The following is a 19,877-nucleotide window of genomic DNA, read 5'->3' on the forward strand; positions in this document are numbered from 1 at the left end:
TGATTGTTCCTGTTCTTCAAAATCCAATACATATATAAAAAAATTCTATACTAGCAACTAGAGGAATTTTATTAGAACCCACAAGTATAATACACTCATGTTGACCAAACCTAATTTATGACCATCATTAAATAATTGACTTATACTAAGCAGATTTTAAGTAAGATCTTTAACATATTGAGCTTTATTTAAAAACACAATACAATTACTAATTTTTCCTTTTCCAAGAATAGAAAGAGTCTTGTTATCATCAATTATGACACTTCCACCCTTCTTCATCTTTAGACTAAGAAACTGAGATTTGTCTCCACTCATGTGCATTGTTGCACCACCATCCAAAATCCATTAATTTGACTTTAATTTGGCCACGAGACAAACCTACAAAACAAATAAAGATAACTAAACATGTTGGTACCCATTTTAGCTTGGGTCCAGCATGGTTAGTAGATAGAACATATAAAACATTCAAATCATATTTTTTTAGCCTAATTTTAAACATTTTGGGAGTCTGATTCTTTGTTCTGCCGGTCTTGTCAGCTTGCCATTTTCGTTTAACAGCTTGCTCCGGTGAGCTGTCTGTCTATTCCATCTTTTTGACACTGCCCGTTTAACTTTGTATTGCTTAGCTAGATGACCTTTTTTCCCACCTGTGTTGCAACCTTTCCTGGGCAGAACATAGTCACTTCAAATCCCATTTTTGCCTTCATACTTCAGAGAATGATCATTTAATGTAGATACCATTCGAAGACCACCTTTATCCAATGGAACTCGAGTTTGTTGGATCATAGATTTGAGTACTTCTTTTCCTTGAACAAACTTTCCCCTTTATTTTTGAAGATTCTTGATTTCATCTTCCAGTTCCTTGATCTTCTTAGCTTATTCTTCTTAGCTTGTTCTTCCTTGAGTTCTTTTGTTCATTCCTACTAATAATTTGTTGGTTGTTTTTTTAAGTTGAGCAATTTGTTCCTTGAGATTTTTTATTATTCCAACATTTGATTTGGAATCCATTAGATCTAAAATGACTGTTCAAAGATGAATATTTTCTTATTCAAGCTCATAATTCTCATTCTTTAAATTCATAAGCTCAATCATTGATTGAATAGCTTTATCCTGCATGGCTAGTTCGTCTAAAGAAAAAATATAATGTACTTTAGAACTAAAAGAATTTACATCGCTACTTGAGTCTAATCTATTGTAATCAGTTTCACGTGATTTTTCAAGTCTTACATAATCTAAGTTAACCATCTCTCCACTTGACTCATCATAATTTGAATCTTAATCATCACTTCAAGTCAGAAGTGCTTTAGATTTCCTCTTGTCTCTGAAATCAGCTTCATGTTTAGGCCGTTTTAACTTATTTTTCAGCTTGTAGCAATCTCTTTTGAAGTAAATTTTGTTTCCGCATTCATGACATGTGTCTGCCTTTGAATTTTTCTTTGCACCAAAAGCTTTTCCTTTGTCTCTCCTCATTCTGTTCTTCTTTTCAATCAGTTTCTTGATTTTCCTTGACATGAAAGTCATTTCTTCATCTGACTCTTAGCCCTCATCTGATTTCAGCTTGTTAACAGACGAGTGCAAAGATAAATTATTATTTTCTCATTTGGTAGTTTGACACGTTCAGATTTGATGGCACTACAAGAATAATGTCAATAGACATCACACATTAGACATCGGTTAACTTTGCCACTGATGTTAAAAAGAGTATTGACATCACCCCGTGTTTTTGTGATGTCTTTGTTCTTTGTAGACATCGGTTATAATTAAACCGATGTCTAAAATTCACCAAAAAAAAAAAACAAAATTCGCGCCCACCATTTCTTCCCCCGTTAGTGAAATTTCATTCAGTTTAGTTCTACATTCCCCCAATCCCAAAATTCTCCCCCCTTAACCAAATTTTGGTTCCCCCCAAAAATCAATCTTCAGACACAAAATCAAAACAAAAAAACTAAAAACTAAAAAATAGAAAACTGTTCTCTCTCTCTCAAACCTGTCTCTCTCTCTCGAACCCCTCTCTCTCTCTCTCACCTCTCTCCCCTCACAATCTCTCTGAACTCCGGCCATCATCTCACCATCATAATCTCTCGAACCTCTCTCTCTCTCTCTCGAACCTCTCTCTCTCTCTCTCTCTCTCTCTCTCGAACCTGTCTCTGGAACCTCTCTCTCTCTCTCTCTGAACCTCTCTCCGCTCTGAATCTCTCCGTTAAGCCTCTTTCGTTTAACCTCTCTACTTCGATAAGTGTTGTATCTTCTTGAATCGAACTGGTCTTCTCTGCATGAAGACCAGTTTCAAAAGTTGAGGATTTTTGAATTCAAAACCCTAATTTTGTAAATTGGGGTTTTTTCTAATTCGAAACCCTTATTTTTTTTATTAATTTAGTGTCAAATCTTGTTGCTAATACTTTTCTTCTTGTTGTATACAGGACCTAATCTGAGAAAAAGATTTAAAGCTTTAGGTAATTTGGATTTTTTAGTTGTACATTTATATTTTTGTTTATTTTTTTTATTTTTGTAAATTAGGTTTTCATTTGTTTGTAATGTTGTGATTTGTTTTTGCAGGACATTAGTGTTGTTTGATTTTTCGATCTTCGGTGAGTTTTCTTCTCCAACTCTGTTTTGTACGCTTATACATTTGATTTGTTTTGTTAGTTTTGATAGTGTGTTTTTTGTCTATGTGCTATGCAGTTGGTTCTTATGTTGATCTATGTGTTGTGTATAATATGCATTATGTATTATATAAAATCTCAGTTTTGTTTTATTTGCAATTATGTGCAGGAGAATTCATTTTGGTATTAGTATGTTATATTTAAATGTAGTCGTGTTCTGAATTTTGGATGCAAGTGTGTGGTTAATTTAGTGATTGTGTATGCAAGTGTTTAGTTGAAAATAGTACATTTATAATTTGATAATCTGCATCCGTGATCTGACTATTATACTATGGTTAATTATATAGTGATTATACATTAAGTACCGAATGACTAGTTAATATATAGTACTAGTACTATAATTAAATGTATAATATGAATTACGTAATGCATTACAAATCGATTCATATCATATTATAATAAAATATATAACATTAAAATGTATAATATGCATTATGTATAATATGAATTCTCAGTTTTCTTATGTCGTTTATAGTCTGCCCTATGTGTGGATGTCATACTTAAAATCAAGTTAGACTTCTAAAATAAATATTAGGCTTATAAAATAAATATAAGCCTTATACTGAATTTTTTAGTGACATACCAGGTGGTTTTAAATGGATAGGTCTTGGATAAAAGCCGATAGGGATTCTCTACAGTATGAAATTGGTGTTGAAAACTTCTTGATATTTGCCGAGGAAAATGCTAAAAACCCCAAGAAAATTCCTTGTCCTTGTGCACACTGCTCTAACTTCAAAAAGTTTTCTGTGAATATAATCAGAGGTCATCTTTATGAATCAGGGTTTAGTTTAGGATATTCTGGTTGGATTTGGCATGGAGAAAACCATGATAATAGTACTAGGTCATCTGTTGGTAGTACTTGTCCTCCCTCGAAGCCCATACCAATTTCAGAAACATTTAACGTGTGTGAAGCAGCCTATAGTAGGGAAGATTGCGATAAAGAGTCAGATAACTTTAAGAGGTTTGTTGCCGATGCAGAACAACCTCTGTTTGAGGGAAGTGAGTGTACTAAACTGGAGTCGGTCTTAAAATTACATAATTGGAAGGCTAGGTTTGGAGTTTCCGATAAAGCTTTTACTGATCTGCTTCAATCAATTGGATCAATTCTTCCTAAAGATAATCTGCTTCCGTCTAATATGTATGAAGCCAAGAAAACATTGACTGATTTAGGCCTCGAGTATATTAAATTCCACGCTTGTCCAAATGACTGCGTATTATACAGGGGTCCAATTCTCGAGTCTTCTTCCGAGTGTCCCAAATGCCATCTCTCTCGCTGGAAAGTTGGGAAAGATGGTCAAGTTAGGGTAAATGTGCCAGCTAAGGTTATGTGGTATTTTCCGATAATCCCCAGATTTAAAAGAATGTTTAAATCTTCATCTACTGCTGAATTAATGAGTTGGCATGCAAATAATCGATCCAAAGATGGAAAGATGCGTCACCCCTCTGATTCTCCTTCTTGGAGAAATGTAGATTGTAGGTGGCCTGAGTTTGGTAGCGAGGCAAGAAATATACGTTTAGGATTAGCGGCCGATGGTATAAATCCACACAACAATGGATTAAATAATCGGTACAGCTGCTGGCCAGTTATGTTAGTAACATATAATCTTCCTCCATGGTTATGCATGAAGAGGAAGCTTATGATGTTAACAACATTAATTTCAGGCCCACAAGAGCCTGGTAATGATATTGACGTATATCTCCAGCCACTGATCGACGATTTAAAAAAATTGTGGGAGGAAGGTGAACCAAACATGTACGATGCCCATACCAAATCCTTTTTCACTCTAAAGGCAATCTTGATGTGGACAATAAATGACTTTCCGGGATATGGAAATTTGTCAGGGTACGTTAATAAGGGTTATAGGGCATGTCCAGTATGCGGTGATCAGACCGTGGCTAAATATCTAAGTCGTAGTAGAAAAATGAGCTACCAAGGACATCATCGGTATTTAGATCTTTATCATCCGTATAGGAGACAAAGGACAGCTTTTAATGGAGAACAAGAATTTGGTTGTGCACCTGAACCACTTAGCGGAGAGGAAGTGTTGGGGCAACAACAGCAACTTAGGTTCAGTTTTGGAAAGGGGGGAAGCCAAAAAAGGTGGAGTCTCCATGGAAAAAACAGTCAGTTTTTTTTGAGTTAGAGTATTGGAAGTTTCACCATGTTCGACATTGTTTAGATGTCATGCACGTCGAAAAGAACGTGTGTGATAATATAATTGGGACACTTCTACACATGAAATTCAAGAGTAAAGACAGCCTTGCCTCGCGTCTTGATTTGGTTGACATGGGAATACGGCCTGATTTAGCTCCAGAAGTAGGTGAGAAAAGAACATACCTACCTCCTGCCCCTTATACTCTCTCCCGGAAAGAAAAACAAATAATATTGGCATCATTGTACGACATGAAACTTCCATACGACATGCTTCAAATATAAGAAATTGTGTATCGATGATTGATATGAAGTTGTATGGTTTAAAGTCCCATGACTGCCATATCCTTCTCCAACAACTACTACCTGTTTGCATTCGTTCAGTGCTTCCGAAAAATGTTAGGGTTAGTATCATAAGATTATGTTTTTTCTTCAACTCTCTGTGCAACAAAGTTGTAGATGTGTCAAAGTTGAATAAATTACAAGCAGATGTGATATTGACCCTGTGTGAGTTAGAGAAGATATTCCCTCCGTCATTTTTTGATGTTATGATACATCTTATGGTCCACCTAGTAAGGGAACTGCGATTATGTGGACCGGTTTTTTATAGATGGATGTTTCCATTTGAACGCTTTAATAAATATTGAAGAGTTATGTAAGAAACCGATTATATCCAGAAGGTTCTATAGCTGAAGTTTACCTCAAAGAAGAGTCAATAGAATTTTGCAGTGAGTTCTATAGCGGGAGTAGTAGAACAACCGGTCTTCCGAAAGATGAAGAAAAAATTTCCGGTCCAATCGGTGGTGTGACTATGAAGTCAGTTGCGGAAAAAGAACGAGATGAGGCTCATCTTTCAGTTCTTCGTAATAATTCAGAAGTGGAACCATATGTTATGTAAGTAAAACATAAAAAGTATACATATAATTGTTAAAGTTGTATTTGGTATAGTTTAGTCGAATTTGATGTAAGTAATTTCAGGTTGCATAAAAAATATTTGGAAGAGATTTATCGAGGGAAAAAGAAGAGTGTACAGTGGCTATTGGGAGAGCACAATCGACAATTTGCTGATTGGTTTGAACAAAAAGTTGGTTTACATTATTTTTCCTTCTTTTTTATTTTTATATGTCGTGTTTTTAAATTTGTAGCCACTTATATGCATCAATAAATTATATGTAGGTCAGTACAGAAATGAGGGAGAATGCGGAAGCCGTATCTGAAACTATAAGATGGTTTGCTGGGAAACCTTCATTTTCAGTTTTGACTTACGAAAGTTATGCTGTTGAAGGGGTCCGATATCACACAAAGGATCGAGATAATGCAAGGGTAGTTCAGAATAGTGGTGTGTCATTAGTTGCAAGGACAGTCCAAGTCTCTAGTGCTAAGGACATGAATCCTATAGAGAGTGATTTAAAATTTTATGGGGTGATCAGGGAAATATGGGAATTAGACTACCACGCATTCAAGGCCCCTCTGTTTTTATGTACATGGGCAGCAAGTAACAAAGGTGTCAAGTCCGATGATCTTGGTTTCACCCTTGTCAACTTCAATCGACCAGGTCACAAAAAGGACAAATATGTCTCTGTTGACCAAGTCAACCAAGTATTTTATATTGAGGATCCAGTTGATGCTAATTGGTCCGTTGTGTTATCGGCGACAACTCGAGACTATCATGATGTTTACAATGAAGATGCTCCTGAAGACACCTCCTGGAACCCTCCCCCATTCTGTTCTAATATCCCTACATGTGACCCTGCTAAAATTGATGATGCAAGTGTTTGTAATAGAAGAGAAAATGTTGAGGGTATATGGGTCAAAAAGTTATAGGAGTCTAGCTATATATTCTCCTTATTTGTAATTTTTCTTGTTATTTGTAATTTTTCTTGTTATTTGTAATGTAGCTTGTGATCTCTGTTTTCTTGTAATTTTTCAATGTAGTTATAGAAGTCTATCTGTAATTTTTCTTGACAATTAAATGAGAATTTTGTTTAATTTTCTGCATATCTGTTAGACATTATACCATGAACTGTGTAGTTGTTCTAATCTGTTAAATATTAGTTAATTTTTTAGATTAGAGGAAGAGGAAATAATGGCACCAAAAAAGCAAATACGAAAGCAATCAGAAAAGACTGCATCACAGAATCTTAGCGGTGGAAGCCCCAAGCGGCTGGAGGATGTTCCGAACAATGATGAAAACAATGAAGGGCATGCATCGGAATCTCAACCGACTAACTCAGAACAGACAAATACTACAACTAATACTGCTACAAGGAAGTCTGGGGTAAGCGAGGCGTATGCGCAATGTACAAAGTGATTGTCAAGAAAGCTCGCGGGAAGAAAGTTAAAGTCACTGCCAATGAATGGGGAATTCCTAATGGGGAAACTAGAGCCCGTTTGCAGTCTTACATTGGTATGTTGGCTAGGACTATGATTCCAATCAACATTCCTACGTGACCAAATGTAGACCCTGAATTAAAATCAAAGCTTTGGTTAGATCTCCAGGTACTAGATCAATTGTAAAAAATTATTATCAAATATAGATCTTGAATATAAGTTTTTCCTGTTATGATTTTGTGAACTTGTGTTTTTTCAGGCTACCTTCAAAGTTAAACCAGAAATTGAAAACATGGTCCTAAAGTCAGCAGGCTCTAAATGGCGACAGTTTAAGACTGATTTGACGAGAAAGTATGTGCTACCATTTATTGGAGAAAAGAAGAAGCTGAGTAAGCCGCCAAGAGGCTATGGCTATGTTAGTAAGGCAACCTGGAAAAGGTTTGTGAGACAGAGGACTGATTCTAAGTGGAAGGTATGTTTTAATTCTGTAATATATGATTTGGTGATTTTTTTGCATCGTCTGTTGTAATTTTTGTAATCTTGTGACATGTTTTTAGGAAATTCATGACACACAAAGTGAAAGAGTGTCTAAGAGAAAATATCATCACCGGTTGTCAAGAAAGGGGTACATCGGTTTAAAAGAAGATGAGGTAAGAAAAGTTCATTTAATTGTATAACTGTATTTAATTTATAATAGGTCAGTCCATAATAAATTAGAGTCCTACATTTTTTAGCCCTGGAGTTATTTGTATTACTGTATTTTATTTTATTTGTAACAGATAAAAAAAGGAAGGTTGAATCCGGGAGAAGAACCAGATAGAGCGATTTTTTGGCAAAAGGCTCGTAAGCGGAAAAACGGACAAGAGGTCGAAGAGGTCGATGAAGATTTGGTTGTTGTATGCGATAAAATTGTAAGTTTTAATTTTGGTTAAATTACATTAAAGTAGGAGAATCAGTAAAATTAGGACGACATAAATCAGTAAAGTAGGCGAATCAGTATAAATAGGACCCCTGTCAATGTTTTAGTTAATTGGTCTTTAATTATACTGATTACAATTATGCGAAATAATTATTATTTATCTTTTATTGAAAACTAGTTAACTCCATTTTGGTTAATTTATTTTCTTGTTAACAGAACGCATTGTTGGAAAAAAAGAAGAAGGGTGAGATTCAGTTTTCTGGTGCTGAAGATGTTCTGACAACGGCTTTGGAGAGTCGTGAGCATTCTGGGAGGGTTCGGGCTGTTGGAGGGTACATCACTCCAAAACAATACTTTAATTTGCCAAGAGAGCCAAAGCTTCGAATCACAAAGGCAGAGTTGATGGCCCGTGATCGACAAAGGGATGAACTGCTTGAAAAAAAAACGCAAGCTCTCGAGGCAGAGATTGATCGCTTGAAGTCAGTGATCGAAAGTGGAGGTACTTTTCACTCTCCAATGCCATCTGAAAAGGCAAGTTTCGATCCGGAAAAGGATAAAGAAATGAAGTCAAATCCACCACCTGCAAGAGGAGTTGTGTTGGTATATGAAGATGATGACTGTGTTTTTACAGATGGCCCAACTAGGCCTTCACCTCCTGGAAGTCACGTAAGTTATTTTAATTTTGTGAGCAACCTTGTCATTTATCTTACTAAGGTAAATCATTGTTACCTTAATTTTTTAATTTTGTTTATTTAAATATTATAGGCCCAACGATCTTGTGAGCTATCTGTCGAGAGACTTGAGAATAAGGTTGCATTTGGTATGGTATATCCTCGCGAGGATAATTTAACTGATTTGGTACATGGAGTTGATATACTAATTGGACATCAATGTGTCTCCATTGATGGCCTCATAAAACCAGATACCTTGCTTCCAGCTGAGACACGTGGTGATGACATGATGACTGTCCGCGATGCTCTATGATCTTTTTTGGCATGGCCTGAGGAATTAATTAGCTACACAAATGTTGCGGTATAATGAATATTATATATATGTATAATATTGTCTGAATTTTGAAATTAAATTGTTCATTTCAAGATATTAAAAATTAAGTGGTATGTACATTTTATTTTGGTTTTATATTATCATCAGGTGCAGAAAAAAGAAAGGCCCCGAACAAGTGCTGAAAAAATAAAAAAGAATGACGGGTTGCAGGATTTGAAGGCACAATTTCTTCAAGCAAAGCCAGGTGTGAAAGTGCCAAAGGGCTTTAAGCTGTTGTATAAACATGCAACAACTTGGATGAAAACTACCGGGGTCAGTATCCAGGTTCGATGTGAGCCGAATGTGTTTGGACATGAATAAACAATTTATTTGTTGCATGAGAATGTTGTGTCTTTATTGGAGTTTGAAATGTTGGGCCAAGCAGTAGTTGCAAGTTACATGGCGTAAGTTACCTTTTTTTTCTTTTTAATGATCATTTTTTTTAATGTTTGTAATTTTCCAGAACTTGCATTTTAACATCAGCACTCTTTTGATAGGCACTTGCATTCTGAGATTAGTGAAATACCAGAACTGGCGGAGACATTTGCTTTTATTGACCCCGGATCCACATATCACGTGAATGCTGATTTTGAAGCATACATTTTAAACCGGTTGAGAGAGGGTAACCCAGATCGCCTATTCTTTCTTCCGCATAATCAGAAGTAAGTACTTATTGTAATACTGAAAATTAAAAACATGGATAGTACAGTACAAATTTCTATGTGATGTGTCCTATCTGTCTTTGTTTTTTTATGAAAATAGTATGCATTGGATTTTGGTCGTTATCTGGGAAGGGGAAATATATATTCTGAATCCACTACCTCACCCGACACAATTTTCAGAACTAGAAAAGGCGTTATCAAGGTAAATTTTTATTAACGTAACAGTTTGGTATAATTGCATGTTCATTTCTGTACATTATATGAGATTTTATGTTTTTTATGCAGGGCTTTGAAAAGTTACAACTCTGAAACCGGCAGGGGCAACAAGATGGCCAAGGCAAAGTTTCTTAGTGTAAGTACAATAGATCGAGTATCTAATATTTGTGCTTAATATATATGATTTATTTGACATGCCTGATTTGTCTTTTAATTAATGAAATAGGGATCTCCCAAACAACCCGGTGGGATTGAATGTGCGTATGTAATAATGCGATACATGAAAGAAATTATCGATGATGACAAGTTGAATTTTGCTAAAAAGGTATTACCTTGACGCTTCCAGTTTGCTATATACTGAGATATGGTTACTTTTCGATATGGTTACTTTTCATTCATGTACTGAATTTTGTTTGTTTCGAATTTGTAGTGGTTGGCCAAGACTCGATCGTGTTACAGCATTGAACAGCTAGATGAAGTTCGCATTGAGGCTCTGCAGTTCATCCAAGAGCATATCTGATCAATTCTTGTACTCAAGGTCTTTTCTTTTGCGTAGTCGTACATTTGGTAATTTAGACGGTTCTGTGTAGTAAGAATGTAAGTGTATAAATACTGGGGTTGCTGTATAGGTTTGCAAATGCTGGGGGTTGTACATTTGGTAATGTAGATTCTGTAGTTTTTGAATGATTGATGCAGATGATGGGGTTGGTGTTGGTGATTTTTGGATGATTGATGCAGATGATGGGGTTGGTGTTGGTGGTTTTCGGATGATTGAATGGTTAAATGTATGAATGATTGACTGGTTAGATTTGTATGGATGCGTGTTATTCCAATGTTTTAGTTTTGGTTATGTAGTAAAGGACATCGGTTTTATTTATAACAAATGTCTATTAGTAACGAGTACATCGCTTTTTTAGAAAATTAGTGATGTAAAACTTTACACAATTTGGTCTATAAATTTCTTACACATCACTTTTAATTAAGAAAAGCTGATGTCAAAAAAGATAATGTACATCACTTTTAACCAAACTAAACTGATGTCAAAAAACGCAATGTACATCAGTTTAAGGGAAATAACTGATGTGAAAAACTAATATGTTCAAGTCTAAAGGATACATAGACATCACTTCATTCTAAAAAAAACTGATGTTTATACGCTTAATTAGACATCACCTTTTATTAAAGAAACAAATGTTTAATATGCCATTTTACATCACCTCTGTCAAAATTATCGATGTTTTTGTGACAAAAAACATAGCTCAATATATGTTTAATATGTTTTAATAGGTGTAATTTAGTTATTAAATAATTTTGTTATAGCATTTTTTGTGAAAAATCATCACATAGACATCAGTGTTTTTCACTAAAATCGATGTTTTTGTGACAAAAAACATAGCTCATGATATGTTTAACATGTTTAATTAGGTGTAATTTAGTTATTAAATAATTTACTTATAGCATTTTGTTTTAATAATCAACACATAGACATCTGTTTTTTAACTAAAATCGATGTCTAATCCAGTATAGACATCGGGTATTCACCGATGTCTAGAATAGACATCACCGACATCAACATCGGTTGGGAAACAGCATAGACATCGGCCAAAAAGCGATGTCTATGGACTTTTTTCTTGTAGTGTGGCTTCAATTCTTGACTTAAATTTTTCCAGCTCAGCAAAGATAGTTAGATGATCCATTATATTAGAATTTATAGCAGATTCCAAAATTGTAGTCTTGGATTGATAGATAAAGGGAACCGAGCTAAATACTATCATGTTGATCTCCTCTTGTGAAATCTTCTTTCCCAATATTTGTAAACCATTTATTATATTCTGGAACCTTACTTAAGCTTCCTTGATAGTTTCAACATCTTCAAGCTTGAAGTTTCCAAGATCATTCAATAGAGCACTAAGTTTAACTTTCCTCAATGCTTTTAATCCTTCATGGTATGTTTCAAGAGCATTTCAAATCTCCTTGACAGTCTTGAAAGATGATAATTTATCATATTCAGCTTAATTTGGACCCATAATAAGCATGCTTCTAGCTTTCCATTGTATCCAATCTTTAATAGCTCATCAGTAGTAAGTGCATCAACATCTTTGACTCTCCCTCTGTCATCTTTAAACTCATATGGTCCTTTCTGAACTACTCTTAGAACAAGTGGATCCCTTTATCGATTTCTTCGTCTTCCTCTTCTTCTTTATTTAAATATTCAATCATTTCTTGAGGATCCATTAGGCTTATAGTATGAATAAATGATAACAATGAGAAGAGATTTTGGGAGAGATTTTCAGTGATGATTCAGACTTCTTAAAAAAAAGCTTTTAAATATCGAGCGGTTATGAAATATATTTGTGTATGTGACCGCTAGGAATAGAAAATATAATAAAAAGAAACAGAGAGGATGTTGAGGAGGGCTTGGGGGCCAAATATTATCTTAAGAGCCCCTTAAGTAGAAGTTTTTAAAAGGAGCCTTGCAAGCAGCTCTTATAGTTTCCTAATAGTGATAGTGTGCATGGACATTTAATACTTTTCTTTCGGTTTTCTCCTAATAGTTGTATGTGGTTGGTGATAAAAGATATAATTAGATTGAGTAATAATTATACGGGTGAAAAATTATTATCATAATTGATTTGGATAATAATTATATTTAGAAAATTATAATAAATGTTATGTGTTTGTCACAAAGTATGGGAAGAATTTTAGAATAAGTATGCTATGTTTTGGTGGGTAAGTTATGGGTGGGTGTATATATTACCATTTAAGTTTGATGGGTATATATACATTATCATATGTTTAACTTTAGTCACATCACTCTAATTTATGTACTATCGGATTGCTTGAGATGTATGTACATCCATTTCTGTTTAATCTTGATTTTTCTGTGGGGGTTACACTGGCCTCTTGAAAATAAAAACAAAAACGGTTTTTGTCAATATTCTCCTTTGGTTCCACTGTATTTTACTTTTTCATTTCGAATTTTAAAGGTAGTTGGTAATTCATTTGCTTTATACTACATTATATCAAAAATTCCAATGTTTTGTGATAATATTTTCATAGCACGTTATCAAATTCCACTTGGTTAAGTTCTAATGAGAAGCATCTAAATTTGAAATAAACAATTTATGAGCTATCCATATTTTATTTATATATTGGCACATACAACAAGAACATTATTCTAGCATCTATTTTGAAAGGTTATAAGATGGTGACATTCATGTGCACAAAGAGAAAATTTACATGGTTTATAAATGGTTAAAGGAGAAAATAAAAATAAATTTAGGTAGGTGCTATCTAAAGAATATCATTGGGAAAGATTTATTTGGATTACTTTTAAAATATAGTGATTAGATTTCTATTTGTTTAAAGTTATTATTTTTAATGTATAGTTCTTTTGACTATTTACTTATTTTTAGATGTACACAATGCGGGAGCTCTTCAAAAACAGTCTCCTCATTCTCCGGCTTCAACAAAGCCTTGGGGATTAGAGTAAGGTTGTCCACCATTAAAATAAGACACAACATTAAAATATATCTACCACCATATTTAGTAAATTACAAAAATATCTAGAAAATATTAAATCAAGGCAAAAGAAACAAATTTAAAGTACAAAAGATTAAAAGATTAAATAAAATATATAATTTTTCCTTCTTGACTCACTCGTGAAGAAACTCCTCTAGTAAGATCTAGTAAAATCTAGAATCTTCAATTTTATTTTATAAATAGATAGTCCTTGGCCTATCAATATCTCATCCCTCCCCACATTTTCTTCTCCCCTCTTCTCCTAAGCAACTCAATATACATTTTAGTAAAAATTACAAGTAACTATAGTTTTTGTAGTTTTGAATAATCTTATTAAGATAGTATAGGAGATGTATCAGTTTTTATTTTTTTCTAGAACTTCATCTCCACTATCACAATTTTGATTTTGTATGAGCCAGATGGTAAGTCACATGGTCTTTTTGAATAATCATCTAAAATCTAGTTTTTATATATGTATGTATACTATGATCACTTAGAATTAATTCTTTGTCTAGTCATAACTTTTCAGATTTGTTTTTTCAAGATATCTTTCCTGGCATCACAAAAAAGTTGTGTTTTCATTTCTGTTTTGATACTGAATTCAATAGTTTTTCACAATTAGAGCTACTTAGATCTTAACTAATTTTGATTTGAGATTTGAGCTAAGTTTTTCATTAATTTTGGTTTTCATCAAATTTCAACCATGTACAACCAAATCAAGATATATAAATTCTTATTTTTGGTTCATTATTTGTTCTTTTTTTAGATCTAAATATGAGAACTCAAAATTTTAATTGTCATCCATGTCCATATAAACTATTAAAATCTATTTATTGAAGATTCTACGCATATATTATCAATTTGATTTTAAATACTCTAATCCAAAATACTCATATTACTTGTTTTATCATGTACAGTAAACAATGAAGAAATTGCTCCACAATTAAGAGGTACTATTCTTTTATATTTATCAAATTCATAGAATATAATTATTAATTATTTATTTAATTATCAGATTCCATGTAATAGTCATTTGTATTTGTTACTTACATTTGATTCAAAAGATTATTGGATGACAAATTATTTATTCTTGATTTAAAGGTGAAACTCTCAACACACCTAGGATTATCGTTGAACATAGGCAAGAAGTTTGTTTTTATTGCACATCCTTCTTTTATTGGCTGACATGATCACTGATGAATACTTTATAATATTATTTTTTATTGCCCTTCTTCGTGATGCAGGTATATTCTCTACTCAATTTTGAACCAATTCCCATTAACACAGCTTTTGAAAAGGGAGGGTCTCTTCTATGAAAAGTGGAAATGTTAGATTATGTATGCCGATCCAATCATATATGATGTTTGCAATTCAATCATGTCAATTGTATTAATAGCATGTAGCATAATAGTTTCATCAATTTTCAAAATTCTATGATGTCAATTTGCATTATCTTTATCCATATGTCCTGTACCTCCTCATGTACAATTTTTGTAATAAATTGAAAAATAATCTTTTAATCTTTTACTTGATTGGTTGATTTTGATTTATTTGAATGTATATTCCTCTCTCTCTATATAGGTATATCCTATAGGTATATCACGGTTTACTAATTAGTTTTATTATTTAGAATAAAACAAAATACACAACTAAAAAGCAAAAAAGGTCCTTAAAAATAATATTATCAGTTTGAGTAGTGCTAGAGGTATCATATTGTATAATAAAATTTGGTTCCAAATTACATGACATGGTGAGTTGAGATGATATTACTGGTGAGATTTTTGTGAATGGAGGAGGTCCATTTTGGTTACCAATCTGTTAAGTGTATCATTATTCTTATCACTTTATTACAAATTATCACTTATAATGCTTAACACTTGTGCCGTTTTATATTTTTATCTTTTTGTATTATGTACTCAATTATATTTTTGACATTTCTAAGTTTTCAAATTTGTATAGTTTCAACAACATGACAAATTATTACACCTAATAATCATTCACTACATTTAAGTGCTTCAAATCACAACCACATACTATCACCTTAAAAATAACTAATTATTATGTTATTATATTTTATTGGTTGTCAGCCATGGTAAGGGGTACAATATTTCCATTATGACATAACAACACATGAATGGTCTGTGTTAGCTGCAAGAACTAGGTGGTATACAAAACTACCACTGCTCACACATGTTGATCCTTCAAACTCCGAATGAATTGGATGAGTTTGTTTGTTCATGTATTACACTTGAAAATGTGGTGTCGTGAGCTCGTCATAACCCTAAGAACTCCTAATAATTTTCTCATTATAATAAAAGTTGAGATAGTTTGGGGATATCGACGGAGGTCACCCCTTAACTTTTTAAGATTCTTTTAGATGAAAAATTTATGCAATAAATTTTCCTTGCCAGACATGTTAACCCGTCTTGTTGCCTTTATTTCTAGTGCAAAATTCTGGTTTGTAGTTGAGTAACACCAACTTGATGTTACGTTAATCTTTTCAAACAAGTTGTCAACTCCATTCCCCAAAACAAATTACACTAGAATCATCCGGTCTTCAATGTTGATAGTAGTTTCAAATATTTTCAACCTCTTATTACCAATGATGCTTGAATATATTAAAGAACATTTTTCACTATTGGAATGCAAATTTCTTCATTGCAACTAAGACACTATAAATGAACGGAGTTGTTCGTGAGCAGTTCAAGCTCGTCTCGTTAAATTAAAACTCGGTTTGGCTTAGCTCGTAAGAGCTCCAGCTCGAACAACAAAGAGTGTTATTTAAGCATAACGAGTTCGAGCCGAACTCTAGCATGTTCGACTCGAGTTCGGCTCGAGAGCGGTTTCAAATTGATAAATCGGTTCAAAATTGAATAATTCGTGTTCGGCTCGTTAGAGCTCGAAAAAAGTAGATATAATATTTTTTCTATTTTTATGGTATATATTCAAACCACCCCTTATTTCTTTAAGAAGCTATTTTAATATACAAATCTTCAATGAAACACAGAAAAATCGAACATTATAACATAAATCGATGTATACCAAGATACATAAATAGGAAAATTAAACTATATAATTGCATATATAATATATATATATAACATAATCAAATATGTGCATCGTGAAAGATATACAAAGAGGATAGATGATTATGGAGAATTAAGAGATGATAAATGATGATTGAAGAGTTAGTCGAGATACGAACCTCATCTGCAACTTTAGCTTACTCTGTTTTAGTTTTACATATTTACGGTTTAGGTTATATTAAATTAATTTTCTTAAGGTTGGGTTGGACATAATTTTCTTTCTTATATTGATAGTTATACTTGAGCCTTTATTTATTAATAGTTTGCTAAACTACTTAGTACAAAAAGAGTAATGTTTGTGAGCTGCTCGATTCGTACACTAGTGCGACTCGACTCGTTAATGTTTGATAAGCTCTAGTTCGACTCGGTCTACTAATGATCTCCAGCCCGAATACAACTTTTATGTGATAAAGATGCTCGGCTCGGTTCGTTAAGAAAAGTGGTTAAGCTCAACTCATTTTCCTCAAAACTCGACTTGATGACTCAATTCTTTTAAGGCCTTACTAGTATGTACCAATTCTTCGGTCTTGATAGATTTCTTTATAGATATAATATTATTTGATGTCTATAAGTCCTAATTATTTAAAATTCCTTTATTAACATCAATGTTACACTTTACCTTTAAATATCCCTTGTTCGATTGTGAAGCATTAATAACTATTAAATACCTAGAAAAGAACTCACTTTAATTGTGTGTTACTATTATTATTGATCAAATATATTGACTTCAATTATTCATTTTCATTCTTTGTATTATAATATAAGTGATATTTTTTTCAAATTATTATTTCTTCAATGCTAAAAATATTAACAAATTACCATATGATTTTAGGTTACTCATTTAAGATGAATAACATCCTATATATAAATGTTAATTTTTATGCGACTCACTATTTTTGGACTACTAGATGTTCTTTTCCTCGGAACCCCCAAACCGGATTTTAAAAAACTGGTTTATATTTGTGTCATAAGATTATTTTCATTACACAAAAGTTTGTATTGAGACAACGTTGCATACACAATCACTTGGGTCAAGATATGTTTATCAACCTTGGGTCGAATCAACGTTGTTAAAATAGTTTAAAAATTAAGAACTTCCTTTTTAGTAGCACAATACAAAACTAAGCTTAAAAAAGAATATACGTGAATATATATTTTTAGTAACAAGATCTATGTTTTAAGTAATATAAATGGAAAAATTATGACTATATCTATATTCATATTTTAAATATGCAAGAAAGTATATCCGAAGAAGGAAGAATAAAATATTTCGACCTTAAAAAATACAGATAAAAGAATAAGTAAAAAAAACACATTGTGAATTTTTTTGAGTGGTATATTACAACCTAGAGTGCTAGCGATCAACTTCTTATTTCTTTTATCACTTTTACGTTGATTAATCAGAATTATGAGTGGATATTTACATGCATAACTTTTAGTAAATTATTAAGATTGATCAATAACTATGCGTCGTGTAAGAGCTCCCCATCTTTCTGCATTTAATATAGAATGATGTAAATTTATGGAATATTTTTAAAGTAGTTTATATTCACATCATTTTTTCCTCTAAAAATGATAAAATCAGATCTGTTCAATATTCATTAATAAATAAACAAGACATGATAATATGTTACCATATTTATTTAATGTCCTCGATAAAAATGAATAACTGTTATGTATATATATTTTTTTGAAAAAAAAATTAACATGAAAAGAAATATAACAGTACATATACTAAGTGAACAAGTAGGCAAATACTAAGAAACTTGAACATTTAAAATCAAGATAACATGCATGAAGTAAAAACAAGTATTAACAAAATGGGCTATCGACCTGACACACGAACTAAGAACAAAGGACCATCAGAATTGATGAAATGAAAAATTATACATTGCATCTGGAATTAAAGAGCCTCGGCTACTGCAGTTGAATAACAAGTGAGAACTATAAATAATTTTTTAAATTTTCGGGTAACATCTCAATCTCGGTTTTCAACAATAAGCATTTGTCTTCTCACACAACAAGAAACAGGGGCTATAAGTAACCGTTACAAATGAGACTGTCGCACATTGGTTGGTTTTGATTTACATTTTCAACCAAATATAATCGACCAATGTAATTGGTCGACCAATATAATTGGTCATAATAATGTACATAATCAACCAAGTACCAACCCTCGGTTGGTCGGTTTTCTTTTCTTTTCTAACCGACAAAAATAAACAAATGAATCAGTTGAAAGTATTACCAAAATTGACCAATTTTGGTTTATTATATTTCTTGTAGGTCCCATATTTTAGCCCAGCAGCCATGTGACTGTCCACATCAGATTAATATGACTAGTATCGGTTGAAAAAACATCAGTTGGACATGCATACAATTATAAACTACCTAAATCAATTGGAAATCTAAATTGCCATAAATGACATATTTTAGTTGGAAAAAGGGTTGTTGGAAAAGTGTGGTACGTGCATTTAATGCACTTATCAATATTTTAATGCAGTGTTGCAACGCTATTAGCCGACGAAGTGACATGTCACGTTAGAGGGCGAAAGAAACCACCCAAAACCAACCGTTAGGGTTAATAATTGTTTAAGATTTTAAAAGCGACCCATATTAAGTGACAATAATGGTCTATAACCAATGGACTGAATTTTCTTCTTTTTCAAATTTTTTTGTTAAATTATATAAAATAAAAAAATATAATAAAAAGAAATATTTATTTTTATTAATTAATGATTTCATCAAATTGTAATAAAACCATTTAAAATATTAAAAAGAACTAAATAAATATTTTCAATATTATTTTTGTTACGAAAGGTCCCAAATGAAATTAAAAGATGATTACAAAGAAATAAATTAAATATTAAAAATTATCGACAATAAAATGTCCTATATCTGCGTAAACTAGAGTGTATGGTTTATATTTAGGGTTAGATTTTAGGGGTTAGATCAGGGTTAGAAAATTTTAATACATAAATTATTTTTTAAAACGATCCAATGGTACGAGTATCAAGTTTATTACTAATTATAGTTTTAATTGTTAGTTTTCATAATAAAAAACTTTGGGGGAGGGGGCTTTGAATTTGAATTTGGGGGGAAATTAAACCTTGACGGGGGGATTTGAATTTTTGTAAAAACTTGAATAACCTGCCTACAGAAACAACCACATAAAAAATCAACTAAATTTAGTTGGTTATATTTTAGGCCGTATATTTTACCTTTTCATAAAACTTTGGGGAACGGGAATTTCCATAGAAATTTGAATATCTCGTCATTACAAAG

General features: G+C 32.6%; 1 protein-coding gene across 1 annotated transcript; it reads left to right on the forward strand.

Annotated features, from left to right (window-relative positions):
• The first annotated feature begins 405 nt into the window (after nt 1-405).
• On the forward strand, nt 406-6,639 carry LOC141701089 (uncharacterized). Its single transcript, XM_074504733.1, has 6 exons — nt 406-439; nt 3,579-4,787; nt 4,844-4,980; nt 5,465-5,709; nt 5,794-5,899; nt 5,992-6,639. The coding sequence occupies exons 1-6, from the start codon at nt 406-408 to the stop codon at nt 6,637-6,639; spliced, it is 2,379 nt and encodes a 792-aa protein (XP_074360834.1).
• The last annotated feature ends 13,238 nt before the right edge of the window (nt 6,640-19,877 follow it).

This window comes from Apium graveolens, unplaced genomic scaffold, assembly GCF_009905375.1.
Source record: "Apium graveolens cultivar Ventura unplaced genomic scaffold, ASM990537v1 ctg3331, whole genome shotgun sequence".
NCBI lineage: Eukaryota > Viridiplantae > Streptophyta > Magnoliopsida > Apiales > Apiaceae > Apium > Apium graveolens.

Coding starts and splice junctions, on each gene's coding strand:
- LOC141701089 (XM_074504733.1), top strand. CDS start 406: ATGTTGGTACCCATTTTAGCTTGGGTCCAGCATG. Junction 440..3,578: donor TTTAGCTTGGGTCCAGCATG/GTTAGTAGATAG, acceptor TGTGTGAAGCAG/CCTATAGTAGGGAAGATTGC. Junction 4,981..5,464: donor GGCCTGATTTAGCTCCAGAA/GTAGGTGAGAAA, acceptor TAAATATTGAAG/AGTTATGTAAGAAACCGATT.